Source organism: Schistocerca gregaria, chromosome 1 (genome assembly GCF_023897955.1).
Source record: "Schistocerca gregaria isolate iqSchGreg1 chromosome 1, iqSchGreg1.2, whole genome shotgun sequence".
Taxonomy (NCBI): domain Eukaryota; kingdom Metazoa; phylum Arthropoda; class Insecta; order Orthoptera; family Acrididae; genus Schistocerca; species Schistocerca gregaria.
This window is the reverse complement of record NC_064920.1, coordinates 514882378-514897485: the sequence shown is the minus strand read 5'-3', so window position 1 is coordinate 514897485 and position 15108 is coordinate 514882378. Positions and strand designations below refer to the sequence as shown.

Genomic DNA, 15108 nt, shown 5'->3' with positions numbered 1-15108 from the left:
TAAAAATATGCCCATGGTAAGTTTTTTGTTGTCTAATGCTATCAGTGCCTCTAACAGAAATGTTTGCCCTAAATTCTTGTTGAGATTCTGACAGAATGCCTTTTACCTCTAAGAAGACTGTTAGCCTCTCATTGAAAAGCCTTTCTAATATATTTGAGAAAACAGAAGTGCCAGTGGTCTGTAGATGGAAATATCTTTGTTTCCTTTCTTGCATAATGGCTTTATTTTTGCTATTTTCAAACATGAAGGAAAAGTTCCTGTAGCAAAAGATAGGTTGCATAGGTGGGTTAAGTGCTCAGTAATCAAGTCTAGACACTTCTTTATAATGAAATCAGGTATATCACCTACACCTGCAAAGTGTTTCATTTTGAGACTTTTTATTGCAACCTGTACTACTTCTACATCTGTTGGGTACAGAAACATTAGTGTACTTGAGACTTTTTTCCCTGTTTTTGTATGCTGTTTTCTATTAGAAGTCTGATGTAATAATTTCTCTATTACATTTATAAAATAGTTATTAAACATATTAGCTACTTCCTGTGGGTTATTAATGTTTTCCAAGCCATCATTTAATACTATATTATTAACTCTACTTCTTAAGATTTGGTTTCTTTTTTTTTTCTACAACTTGCCAGATTGGTTTGTATTTGTCATTGCCTCGTTTCTTTGCCTCCTTTATTATTTTATTTAAGATATAAATCTATCTTTTAAAGTAACTATCAAACTCCTGAGTTGTGTTGTAGCTTCTTGCAACATTGTGACGATACCATTTTCTAGCACAAGATTTCCTTATACCACTAGTAATCCACTTCTTGCTTTTAGTGGTTTGCATTGTTTTGGCTTTCAATGGAAAAGCAAGATCAAAATAATATTTAAAAATATTCATGAATGTCTGAAACTTAGCAGAAATGTTTTCTGTACTATACACTATCTCCCAGGATTCTTGTTGGAGATAATTCTGGAATGTTTGTACTGCCCTTGTGTGTAGTCTTCCTCATATAATTATAGGGTGGATTAGTGTTTACATAAAAGCTTATAGCCTGTGCATGATGGTCTGCCAGTCCAGCTTTAATTACAACTGATTTATATTTTGTTTTGGAGCTTATTATTATTTGGCCTATGGTAGTGCTAGAATGATTCATTTCACGTGTAGGGGAGTGGGTTGTAATCACCAAATTATTGGCTGTTAATATGTTCATCAGCTCAGATTTTGAATTGCTTTGCTTATTAAGGTCTACATTTAGGTATCCATATATAATAACTGTTTTTTGATTTGTTACTACTTTATTTTGTAAAGTATCAATCCGAATATTGAATTTTTTTTTTGGTAGGTCACTGGAGATTTACATAAACCTATTACAATTAACTTGAATGCTGGAATACCTATGCCTGATTTTTCAAAATCTTTCTTGGTGTTGAATTCGATATCTTTCTTTACGTGTATGTAGTGCCCTCCACGTGTAAACTGATTCCTACAAGTTTGTGCTACTAACACATAATCCGTTATTTTCACTGTCTTTAACTAATTTTCTTTCAGCCAGTGTTCAGTTAAGCACAGTATATTAACGTACCTTCACTTGGTAGCAAGATTTCAAGCTCTCTTACTTTATTCCTGTGGTGTTGAACACAAGTGATTCACATCACAGTCACGGGTGACAATCAGTGGCAACCGCCACCAGTGTCCCAGTGTGTGCAAATCATGTTTTATGTTATGTTGCCTGAAGAAAAAACAAATGAAATGATTGTATGGCATTTATTGGTCAGGATATCTGCTTAGGGGTTCAGCCGCCGTATTGCAAGTCTTTAGTTGACGCCCCTTGCATGGAAGCCGGTAACGCTACCGGTGCACTACGCAGGCAGAAAGTTTTATGTAAATCAAACAACATTGTACAACAAGCACCAAATGAATGAGGTATGCAGCTGTCAGAGATTGGCCTCATATTCAGGAGGATGGAGGCTGCTCTGTCTGTCCATCTCAATTTAGGTTTTCCTATATTCTTTCCCGCAAATTCCGGGATGGATTCTTCATCAACGCTGCAGCAAACCAGCTATTCTGTTCTCTTAAACAATACTAGTAATTTCTGTGTCTATGTATATTTTGAACCAACAATGATAATTTTATTGCCACGACAATTCCTAATCATTGTGATTGTCCTTGCATGAATAAATAAATTATGCTCTGTCCTCTGCACAGTACAGATGTAAATGGGATTACATACTTTTTGAAAAAATTCCCCACTTTCTACACCACAAATATTAAGAACATAATTTACTAAGTACAAAATTTAGGATGGTGGACCTAATCTCCTTACTTAATATGAAAATTTGGTAGGTATTACCTTGCATTACAGCACCCCATGCTTTTGTTAACACACTCCACTCCAGTTTTCTGAAGTGGACTATCACCGAGAACAGTGAATCAAAATGGTCTAGGACGAACAGCATACCAACATCGTGCATGGCTTCCCGGCATTCTGGAAAAGGCGATAGATCTTGTAAGTATAAGGAACTGCGCGTGCAGTGCAAAATATAAACAAACCAGCTATTTGTTAAATCATTACAGAGGCTTCAAAAAACATGTTTTCTGTCATTAAAATTAAAATGAATTATATATTTCGCTACTGTATAAGATACTTCACCCATTACGATTTGTTTATATTTTTCAACAATGGGCCATTGAGACAACATAATTGGAAGGCATACACCAAATCTCAGGCTATACGTGCCAGAAGTCACTGTCGATACGATGTATTGTATTAGCAAATAAACAAAGCACAATTTCTTCTTATAACTCTCAAACATACACGTATGTAGCAGACATTCCTAGGTTCTTAGTTTGAAATAACAGCATCGTAATGGGCACACACGTATAATGCACTACTAAATATGATGTCAATTTGGCATCATTCCATTAACTAACCAGCAAGTTTTCCTGGCAAATCTCCGATACCAAGCACATTTTCAACAGTATATCTTCCTGCGTTTTTCCAACGATCACTTGTAAGGTCATCTGCTGAAGATGGAATATGAAATTCTGGTATACATTGTTCATCCATGATAATATAGATAAAAGTTTAGTACACGCCTGCCAAAAAGTATGTAACACTATGAACAAGCTCACAAGCCGATTCCCGCCAAAACATTTGCGTTTCGAACTTGACAACCAGAGAGTGTACATATCAATGTCTTACACCATAGATCATGTATAGTCTATAGGAATTTATTTACAGCAGAAGTAATGTCAGTGATTTTGTTGGGGATTTGTGAACAAGCATTTACGAGAGTACGTAGTGGCGCACAAGATATGATGTGCAGAGTGCATTAAACTCTGATGAATATACATGTTACATGTTTATTAATGGGCAACGTAATACATTTGCGTAGCCAAATGTATTAATATGTGTTGTGCGAATAAAGCAAAAGTTTGTTTTGTCCCTTAAGTAGTTGTTACTTGTCATTTAGCAACGTTAACATGCATAAACGACAACAGGGTATGGGCCCAGCTACTGGATTAAAGCGAAGTAATAACCTTTAATGTGACGTGTACTTGCGCAAAAAGTGCGTGGAAGTTCGTATAAAGTTGGATTCTGTACGCTATACAAAGAAGAAAAATAAGTGTAAAATGAGTACAACAAAAATACCGCAAATAGAGCGGCTTGTAGGGCGCGAAAATTACGCGACCTGGAAATTTTCCGTTGAAGTGTATTTGCAATTATGGGAGGTCGTAAACAGTAAATTGGAACCTATGGAATCAAGTTTTGCTACTAAGGATAGGAAGGTGAAATCAAATCCAATCCTTTTGATTAATCCAGTGAATTATGTTCACATCGAAAAGGCTACATCAGCAAATGAGGTATGGGGCAAACTGAAAAACGCATTTGAAGATGGTGGTTTAATCAGAAAAGTAGGATTACTTTGTGAGCGAATAACCATAAGATTAAGTAAGTGTAAAAGCTTGGATGAATATGTGAATAAAATAATTTCAATCTTCAATCGTCTGAGGAATATTGGTTTCAAAATGTGGGTGAATGGATTGGAACTTTATTGTTAGCTGGACTACCAGAGATATATTCGCCAATGATTATGGATTTGGAATATTCGGGAATACCAATTACAGCAGATAGGGTTAAAGTAAAGATTCTACAGGACGTGAAGAATCTACCAGATTCTAATGTTTGAGAAAAAGAAACAGTGTCGGCTTTATACTATAAGTACAAGAATAAGAAGACAATAAGATGTTTCAGATTCCAGAAAACTGGACATGTTGCTTCACAGTGCAACGGAAAGGTAAGTATAAAAGAAAAGAAGCATGTTAATTGTAGTAGTCCTGGGAGAAAGACTACCAATAGAGGTGAACATTTTCTGTTTTTTACTCTTTTAATGAAGTGAGTGATGATCATGCAGAATGGTTCCTACTTTCAGGAGCATCTGTGCACATTACCAAACTCCCTCAGGTTTGTATGATGTTCAGTCAAGGACTGACATTGGAATTTCCACAGTTGATGGATCTAAGTTAAGGTGTGAATTCGCAGGAAAAGTGGATCTTAATTTGCTTCTGAATGGGGAAAAGGAAATTGTTACTGCTCATGGTGTACATTATGTAAAGAATATTGCAACTAATTTGTCGTCAGTAATCGAAATAGTAAAGAAGTGTAATAAAGTTTTCTTCGATATAGAGGGAGCCAAAGTGATAGATTCTTGTGGTGATATTGTAGCTACTGCAAGTAATGTAAGAGGTATTTACAAAGTTGTTACTTGTCATTTAGGTGCGTTAATCTGCATAAACTACAACAGATTTGATAAAAATTATTACTGTTGTAATGTGTTAATGTGTGCATCTTATCAGATGTGTAACTTCATTTTTTTCTTCTTCTAGGTACCTTGCAGTGAAAGCGAATGGAAGAAGACAGAGCAGGGATTTGAATCAAGATGTAATTTTCTACGATACACTGCAGCAGTAGATGACAAGCACGTGATGATAAAGTGTCCAAGAAAAGCAGGCTGCACATTTTTCAGTTACAAAAGAACTTTCAGGATCACCTTAGCGTCACTAGTTAACATTAAATACTGTTTCCAAGACGCAAACAAGAATCGATGGTTATTTGCTCTCTCGCTCTCTGTTGAATACACAGATATAGGGTAATACCTCACTCATACCAAAAACGTCAGCGATCGTGAGGGATGAAACCTTCCCTGTAAAACCTTATGTGATGAAGCCATACCCAAGAAATGGGTCGTTAAGTTAAGGCAAGACCACCTGTAGGTGGTCTTGGTTAAGGCTGTACCAAATGAAACGATATGCCTTCCAAAATATCTGCAAATATCATCTCTTCCCAGAGAAATCATTGCACGTGGGACAGAAATGTGCGCGGATATGACACATGATCAAACCTGAAACTTGGATGTGAGATTTTAACAAAATTTCAGAAATATGTGCAATGAAATTGTAGCGTGTCGACAGCTGATTGCCCCAGGTCTGTCATTTGCAACGTGTTTGTTCAGTCTATTATATTTCTCGGCCTTGCGTGTTCCCAGAAGATTAGAATCTGACTTCAGCATATTCCTTGGAAAAGTAATCCATGGGTTAAGCATGTGCCTATAGCCTAAGGTGTATTCAGTGCTTTCTAAAATCCTTGATGTATGTCAGGAGAGTACATTGACGGATTTCCTGAAATATATGTGAGTCACACGTTTGTGCAAAGTTGTTTGTTAGTCAGACAGTTACTTGTTTCATACATTAAATTCAGATAAACGTTATGATGTGGATGGTGTCAACAGAACACACACAGAACACTTATATACAGCTAAATAAATAAAAACGTAATGGCGCATGCTAGTCTTTTATAAATTCTTTAAATGACTGCTTAAATTTACTCAAAAATTCCTCTGTGATGTAGAAGTCACTGTTGAAGAGAAACCTCTTTACTCACTAGCTCCTTATTCACATGAAGTGTTGAGTGGTATTGACAAAGGATTTCAGATCGATTCCATATTTCTGGATTTTTGGAAGGCTTTTGACACTGTACCACACAAGTGGCTTGTAGTGAAATTGCATTCTTATGCAATATCGTCTCAGTTATGTGACTGGATTTGTGACTTTACAGTTCGTAGTAATTGATGGAAAGTCATCGAGTTAAACAGAAGTGACTTCTGGCGTTCACCAAGGTAGTGTTATAAGCCCTTTGCTGTTCCTTATCTACACTCCTGGAAATTGAAATAAGAACACCGTGAATTCATTGTCCCAGGAAGGGGAAACTTTATTGACACATTCCTGGGGTCAGATACATCACATGATCACACTGACAGAACCACAGGCACATAGACACAGGCAACAGAGCATGCACAATGTCGGCACTAGTACAGTGTATATCCACCTTTCGCAGCAATGCAGGCTGCTATTCTCCCATGGAGACGATCGTAGAGATGTTGGATGTAGTCCTGTGGAATGGCTTGCCATGCCATTTCCACCTGGCGCCTCAGTTGGACCAGCGTTCGTGCTGGCCGTGCAGACCGCGTGAGACGACGCTTCATCCACTCCCAAACACGCTCAATGGAGGACAGATCCGGAGGTCTTGCTGGCCAGGGTAGTTGACTTACACCTTCTAGAGCACGTTGGGTGGCACGGGATACATGCGGACGTGCATTGTCCTGTTGGAACAGCAAGTTCCCTTGCCGGTCTAGGAATGGTAGAACGATGGGTTCGATGACGGTTTGGATGTTCCGTGCACTATTCATTGTCCCCTCGACGATCACCAGAGGTGTACGGCCAGTGTAGGAGATCGCTCCCCACACCATGATGCCGGGTGTTGGCCTTGTGTGCCTCGGTCGTACCACCTAATTCATCTATTTCTTCAAATTTCTTGATCATATTCTTTAGTCCATTTATTGATATGAGGCCTCTTCACAGCAGTTTCTATTGGCGAGATTCCTGCAATGTAGCACTGCTATTGCTGCCGTTCTGGTAAAATTCTTCTGCCGGTAATGCACTCTCTTTCATCAACATCCACATCTGTATCTACTTACATACCCCACAAGTCATCGTATGGTGCGTGGTGGAAGACACTATGTATCACTACTAGTCATTTCCTTCCCTGTTCCACTAACAATTAGAATGAGAGAAACCACTGTTTACATGCTTCCATACGGGCCCAGATCTCTCTCATCTTCGTGTCCTTACGTGAAATAAACGTTGGAAGCAGTAGAAACGTTCTGCAGTGAGTCTCAGTTGACGATTCTCTAAATTTTCTTAATATTGATCCTCGAAAATAGCGTCGACTTCCCTGCAGTGATTCCTGTTTGACTTTCCGAAGCATCTTTGTAACACTCGCATGTTGTTCGAACCTACTGGTAACAAATCTTGCAGCTCGCCTCCAAGCTCCTTCGATGTCTTCCTTTAGTCCGACCTGGTGCGGATCGCAAACACTCGAACAGCACTCAACAATGGGTCATACTGGTGTCCCATAAGCGGTCTCCTTTACAGATGAACCACGCTTTCCTAAAAGTTTCTTAATAAACCGAAGTCGACCATTCACATTCCCTACTGCAGTCCTTACAAGCTCATTCCATTTCATACTACCCTGCAGCATTACGACTAGATACTTGATCGACATGACTATGTCGAGCTGCACACTACCATTGCTGTAATCGAACATTGAGGCTTTGTTTTCCCTGTTCATCTGCATTAACTTATACTTTTCTTCATTTAGAGCTAGCGGCCACTCATCATACGAACTAGAAATTGTATCTAACATATCTTGTATCCTCCTACAGTCACTCGACGACGACACCTTGCCGTACACCACAGCGTCATCAGCAAATAGCCACAGACTGTTGTTTACCCTGTCCGCCACCTCATTCATGTATATAGAAAACAAAAGTGGTCCTATAACACTTCCTTGGGGCACTCTTGACAAAACTCTTTTCTCTGATGAACACTTATCCATCGAGGACAACACACTGCGTTCTGTTGCTTAAGAAGTCTTCGAGCCACTCACGTATCTGACAACCTCTCCCATCCGCTTGTACCTTCATTAACAGTCATCATTGTGGCACCATGTCAAATGCTTTACGATAATCTAGGAGTATGGACTCCACTTGTTACAATTCATCCATGGTTTGTAGGATATCATGTGAAAATGGGATATGCTGAGTTTCGCACGACGCTTACTAACTCCGCACTGATTTGGCAACAGAAGCTTTTCTGTCTCAAAGAAATTTATTGTATTCGAACTCGGAATGTGTTCAAGAATTATGCAGCAAGCCGATGTTAAGGATATTGATCATTAATCATGTGGGTCATTTCTTTTACCATTCTTATATACAGGCATCACCTGCTCTTTTCTCCAGTTCCTTGAGACTTTTTGCTGGGCGAGAGATTCGCGATAAATGCAAGCTAAGTAAGATGCAAATACGCTGAGTACTCTCTGTAAAACAAAATTGAGATTCCATCTCGACCTTCCAATTTATTTGTTTTCAGCTCTTTCTGTTGCTTCTCTGTGGCATGGACGCCAATTAGTACGTCCTCCACGTGGGAGTCTGTACGACTCAAAAGAAGGTAAGTTGGTACAATCTTCCATCGTAAAAGATTTCTTAAATGTGTAATTTAAAAGTTCAGGTTCCGTTTTGCTGTATTCTATTGACACCCCAGACAGGTCAACGAATGACTGGATAAAGCCTTCGACCCGCTTAGTGATTTTATGTATGACCAGAATTTTCTCGGGTCCTCGATAAGATCTTGGTTGTATGCTTCATGCGTTGATCTTACAGACTCACGATTTCTACTAACTGTTGCCTATCAACATTTGCACGCTCTTATTTGAAACTAGAGTGCAACGGTCATTGTTTCTTTAGCATTTTCCGAATCTGATTATTAAACCATGGAAGGTTCTTCCCATCCTTCATCCACTTACTTGACAGTCACCAGAGCGCGATTTACAATCTGTTCAAACTTTGCCCATAATCTGTCTACACCCGTCATACTGGAGTGAAATATTCTCCATTTATTGTCTATGTGGGATGCTAACAATTGCTTATCTTCATTCTCTACCATAAACACTCTCATAGCCTGTTTTACAGATTCATTATCTTTAGTAACCATCGTCGCTGTAACTTCATCATGATAATAACCCCAGACCCTATAATGCCACCATCGATAAGGTCGGGCTTTTCTGTAAACACAGAGTCTAAAATATTACCGTTGTGGGTGGGTCGTCTAACTAGTTGTTCGAGGTAGTTTCGGGAAATCTTTTCATCACTAATTTAATAAAAAGAACTAATATTTCATGATGCCGGGTGTTGGCCCTGTGTGCCTCGGTCGTATGCAGTCCTAAATGTGGCGCTCAACTGCACGGCGCCAAACACGCATACGACCATCATTGGCACCAAGGCAGAAGCGACTCTCATCGCTGAAGACGACACGTCTCCATTCGTCCCTCCATTCACGCCTGTCACGACACCACTGGAGGCGGGCTGCACGGTGTTGGGGCATGAGCGGAAGATGGCCTAACGGTGTGCGGGACCGTAGCCCTGCTTCGTGGAAACGGTTGCGAATGGTCCTCGCCGATACCCCAGGAGCAACAGTGTCCCTAATTTGCTGGGAAGTGGCGGTGCGGTCCCCTACGGCACTGCGTAGGATCCTACGGTCTTGGCGTGCATCTGTGCGTCGCTGCGGTCCGGTCCCAGGTCGACGGGCACGTGCACCTTCCGCCGACCACTGGCGACAACATCGATGTACTGTGGAGACCTCACGCCCCACGTGTTGAGCAATTCGGCGGTACGTCCACCCGGCCTCCCGCATGCCCACTATACGCCCTCGCTCAAAGTCCGTCGACTGCACATACGGTTCATGTCCACGCTGTCGCGGCATGCTACCAGTGTTAAAGAGTGCGATGGAGTTCCGTATGCCACGGCAAACTAGCTGACACTGACGGCGGCGGTGCTTAAATGCTGCGCAGCTAGCGCTATTCGACGGCCAACACCGCGGTTCCTGGTGTGTCCGCTGTGCCGTGCGTGTGATCATTGCTTGTACAGCCCTCTCGCAGTGTCCGGAGCAAGTATGGTGGGTCTGACACACCGGTGTCAATGTGTTCTTTTTTCCATTTCCAGGAGTGTATATTTGTAATACAATGGAGATGGTGGAGCCCACTGTTCAATGTTTTCAGAATAGAAAAGAAGAAACCAAAACATAGTCACTATATGCTTCACATTCAGTTGCATCAAAATTAAGTCAACACGGAGCACCAGAATTAGAAAAAATGAACAAGTGCGAGTATAAGTGACACTCTGAAGAGTATACAGTTGGGTATAGAGACAGACTTAGAAGAATGTATATTCGAGAATCAAAATATGTAACATAACTGGCCGCATCTTTTGTTTGTATTGACTCAGAAGCTTCAATTTTTCATATCGCCAAGGTACCATGGTATTTGACATGAATTTCAACTTAATAGCTCAACCTGTTCCTGAGAGAAAGATGTCCTAGCAGATGCACAAACAGACAAGAAAATGATCCTGTAAGGGATTTTTTTTATTGATTGAAGCACGGAATCCTAAAAATAGACCAAAATATTAGATACATGGATTGAAGACAATACTCAATGATTTATACCAAAGAGCCAAATGACTATCGAAGAAAAAGCTAAAAGTATTATTGAAGAATTAGAGAAGGTGGATAGTGATGAATCTGTGGAATACGAAACACTTCTACGATACAGCTAAAGACCATCCCAACATTTTGGAAAAAATTGTTGAAAGAGGTCGATGATGATATAGCTAAAGACTATCCCAACATTTTGGAAAGGATTGGATGCCGACCTAAGCAAGTTTTCAATGTAAGTGAGACAGGATTCTGTTGGGAGAACTGCCTGGAAGAACTTGCGTTTCGAAATGTGAAAAGTCTGCATCTGGATATAACGTGTGAAAACAAAGACTAACTTTGCTCTTTGGTGCTAATGCTGCAGGTGATTTTGAGCTAAAACCACTTTCAGTATATACTGCCGAAAATCCAAGGTGCTGAGAGGTTATAATTAAACTGTCGGTGTTCCACGTGTTGCAGTGCGGGCTGCGCGAGAACACATCGAGGGACGCCGAAACACGGTTTGTTGTTGTTGTGGTCTTCAGTCCTGAGACTGGTTTGATGCAGCTCTCCATGCTACTCTATCCTGTGCAAGCTTCTTCATCTCCCAGTACTTGCTGCAACCTACATCCTCCGGAATCTGCATAGTGTATTCATCTCTTGGTCTCCCTCTACGATTTTTACCCTCCACGCTGCCCTACAATGCTAAATTTGTGAGCCCTTGATGCCTCAAAACATGTCCTACAAACCGGTCCCTTCTTTTTGTCAAGTTGTGCCACAAACTCCTCTTCTCCCCAATTCTATTCAATACCTCCTCATTAGTTATGTGATCTACCCATATAATCTTCAGCATTCTTCTGTAGCAACACATTTCGAAAGCTTCTATTCTCTTCTTGTCCAAACTAGTTATTGTCCATGTTTCACTTCCATACATGGCTACACTCCATACAAATACTTTCAGAAATGACTTCCTGACACTTAAATCTATACTTGATGTTAACAAATTTCTCTTCTTCAGAAATGCTTTCTTTGCCATTGCCAGTCTACATTTTATATCCTCTCTACTTCGACCATCATCAGTTATTTTACTCCCTAAATAGCAAAACTCCTTTACTACTTTAAGTGTCTCATTTCCTAATCTAATTCCCTCAGCATCACCCGATTTAATTTGACTACATTCCATTATCCTCGTTTTGCTTTTGTTGATGTTCATCTTATATCCTCCTTTTAAGACACTGTCCATTCCATTCAACTGCTCTTCCAAGTCCTTTGCTGTCTCTGACAGAATTACTATGTCATCGGCGAACCTCAAAGTATTTATTTCTTCTCCGTGAATTTTAATACCTACTCCAAATTTTTCTTTTGTTTCCTTTACCGCTTGCTCAATATACAGATTGAATAACATCGGGGAGAGGCTACAACCCTGTCTCACTCCCTTCCCAACCACTGCTTCCCTTTCATGTCCCTCGACTCTTATAACTACCATCTGGTTTCTGTACAAATTGTAAATAGCCTTACGCTCCCTGTATTTTACCCCTGCCACCTTTAGAATTTGAAAGAGAGTATTCCAGTCAACATTGTCACAAGCTTTCTCTAAGTCTACAAATGCTAGAAACGTAGGTTTGCCTTTTCTTAATCTTTCTTCTAAGATATGTCGTAAGGTTAGTATTGCCTCACGTGTTCCAACATTTCTGCGGAATCCAAACTGATCTTCCGCAAGGTCCGCTTCTATCAGTTTTTCCATTCGTCTGCAAAGAATTCGTGTTAGTATTTTGAAGCTGTGACTTATTAAACTGATAGTTCGTTAATTTTCACATCTGTGAACACCTGCGTTCTTTGGGATTGGAATTATTATATTCTTCTTGAAGTCTGAGGGTATTTCGCCTGTCTCATAAATCTTGTTCACCAGATGGTAGAGTTTTGTCATAGCTGGTTCTCCCAAGGCCGTCAGTAGTTCTAATGGAATGTTGTCTACTCCCGGGGCCTTGTTTCGACTCAGGTCTTTCAGTGCTCTGTCAAACTCTTCCCGCAGTGTTGTATCTCCCATTTCATCTTCATATGCATCCTCTTCCATTTCCAGTACATCGCTCTTGTATAAACCTTCTATATACTCCTTCCACCTTTCCGCCTTCCCTTCTTTGCTTAGAACTGGGTTTCCATCTGAATTCTTGATATTCATACAAGTGGATCTCTTTTCTCCAAAGGTCTCTTTAATTTTCCTGTAGGCAGTATCTATTTTACCCCTAGTGAGATAGGCCTCTACATCCTTACATTTGTCCTCTAGCCATCCCTGCTTAGCCATTTTGCACTTCCTGTCGATCTCATTTTTTAGACGTTTGTATTCCTTTTTGCCTGCTTCATTTACTGCATTTTTATATTTTCTCCTCTCATCAATTAAATTCAATATTTCTTCTGTTACCCACGGATTTCTATTAGCCCTCATCTTTTTACCTACTTTATCTTCTGCTGCCTTCACTACTTCATCCCTCAGAGCTACCCATTCTTCTTCTACTGTATTTCTTTCATCCATTCCTGTCAATTGTTCCCTTATGCTCTCCCTCAAACTCTCTACAACCTCTGGTTCTTTCAGTTTATCCAGGTCCCATCTCCTTAAATTAGCACATTTTTGTAGTTTCTTCAGTTTTAATCTACAGTTCATAACCAATAGATTGTGGTCAGAGTCCACATCTGACCCTGGAAATGTCTTACAATTTAAAACCTGATTCCTAAATCTCTGTCTTACCATTATATAATCTATCTGATACCTTTTAGTATCTCCAGGATTCTTCCATGTATACAACCTTCTTTTATGAGTCTTAAACCAAGTATTAGCTATGATTAAGTTATGCTCTGTGCAAAATTCTACCAGACGGCTTCCTCTTTCATTTCTTCCCCCCAATCCATATTCACCTACTACGTTTCCTTCTCTCCCTTTTCCTACTGACGAATTCCAGTCACCCATGACTATTAAATTTTCGTCTCCCTTCACTACATGAATAATTTCTTTTATCTCATCAAAGATTTCCTCAATTTCTTCATCATCTGCAGAGCTAGTTGGCATATAAACTTGTACTACTGTAGTAGGCGTGGGCTTTGTGTCTATCTTGGCCACAATAATGCGTTCACTATGCTGTTTGTAGTAGCTTACCCGCACTCCTATTTTTTTGTTCATTATTAAACCTACTCCTGCATTACCCCTATTTGATTTTGTATTTATAACCCTGTATTCACCTGACCAAAAGTCTTGTTCCCCCTGCCACCGAACTTCACTAATTCCCTCTATATCTAACTTTAACCTATCCATTTCCCTTTTTAAATTTTCTAACCCACCTGCCCGATTAAGGGATCTGACATTCCACGCTCCGATCTGTAGAACGCCAGTCTCCATGGGAGAATAGCAGCCTGCATTGCTGCGAAAGGTAGATATACACTGTACTAGTGCCGACATTGTGCATGCTCTGTTGCCTGTGTCTATGTGCCTGTGGTTCTGTCAGTGTGATCATGTGATGTATCTGACCCCAGGAATGTGTCAATAAAGTTTCCCCTTCCTGGGACAATGAATTCACGGTGTTCTTATTTCAATTTCCAGGAGTGTATTTGTGGTATGATCCGGAAATCATAGTGCCAAACCAAACTTGGCAATGCACACCGATACCACAGACATTAGCGATGTCTTGCTGCAATCTGCAATGACATATAGGAGAGACTGAAGATATACTCTCTCTCTCTCTCTCAACACAACAGCTCCATAGCACAGAGATCAGTGCAGAGCCGAGCTTGGAAGTGCTCTACCCCAGTTTGTGACCTCTTCTGAAGCAGTCAACATCGTCAAGTAGGTGTTAAGAGTTATTCAAATCTTGGAAAGAAATGTACTTTTGTAAATGTTGAACACTGTACTTCAAGAGAAGAATTTGTTGATTGATGCATCAAATGATGCTTCAATAGTTAGTGATTGTAGTAAATTATTAAGTATTCTAGTGGCAAATGAATGTATCAACCTAAGTAAATCTTTTCATCACTAATTTAATAAAAAGAACTAATATTTCATATGTTGTAGTTTGATGAGCCATCTCCCAGGACAATCAAAGAACCTGTTGTTATGGGTGGACAATTGTAGTTTCATCTGGTCACAACAGTATTAAAGAAAGCCTCAGATATATTGGCTGGAACGAAGTTTACAATGTGCCTAATGCTAAATTTCAGTTAAACAAATTTCTTAATGTGTTTGTATCAGTTTTTTAAGTGGTTTTCCTACAACAACAATTGCATGTAATAATTTCAAATCATTAATGAAACTTGAATCACTACAGGTATCATTGTTTCTTGACAATAAAAAACGACTTGTATAAAATAGTCAGAATAAATAATAACTCAGAAATATGTGTTGTTACAAATATCCTGTAATAGATTAAAGTCATTTGTAAAAAAGAAATCAAGGAGCATGGACATATTGTCTGAAGTTGGCAGATCAGATAATAAAATAAAATTTAAAGAGAGACATGGAGAGAAGCCACAGAAGATGACATTATTTCTGT

At 39.7% G+C, this 15108-nt stretch overlaps 1 protein-coding gene across 1 annotated transcript in view; it reads right to left on the bottom strand.

The window, feature by feature from the left end:
• Nucleotides 1–3193, bottom strand: part of LOC126354501 (condensin complex subunit 1-like) — a 169626-nt gene extending 166433 nt beyond the window's left edge. The window contains exons 1-2 of the mRNA XM_050004228.1: nucleotides 2921–3193; nucleotides 2340–2474 (exon numbers count right to left, since the gene is read on the bottom strand). Coding sequence (XP_049860185.1) covers nucleotides 2340–2474; nucleotides 2921–3056 — 271 coding nt within the window. The 5' untranslated portion in view covers nucleotides 3057–3193. The remainder of the gene's footprint in view (nucleotides 1–2339; nucleotides 2475–2920) is intronic.
• Between the last annotated feature and the right edge of the window lie 11915 nt (nucleotides 3194–15108).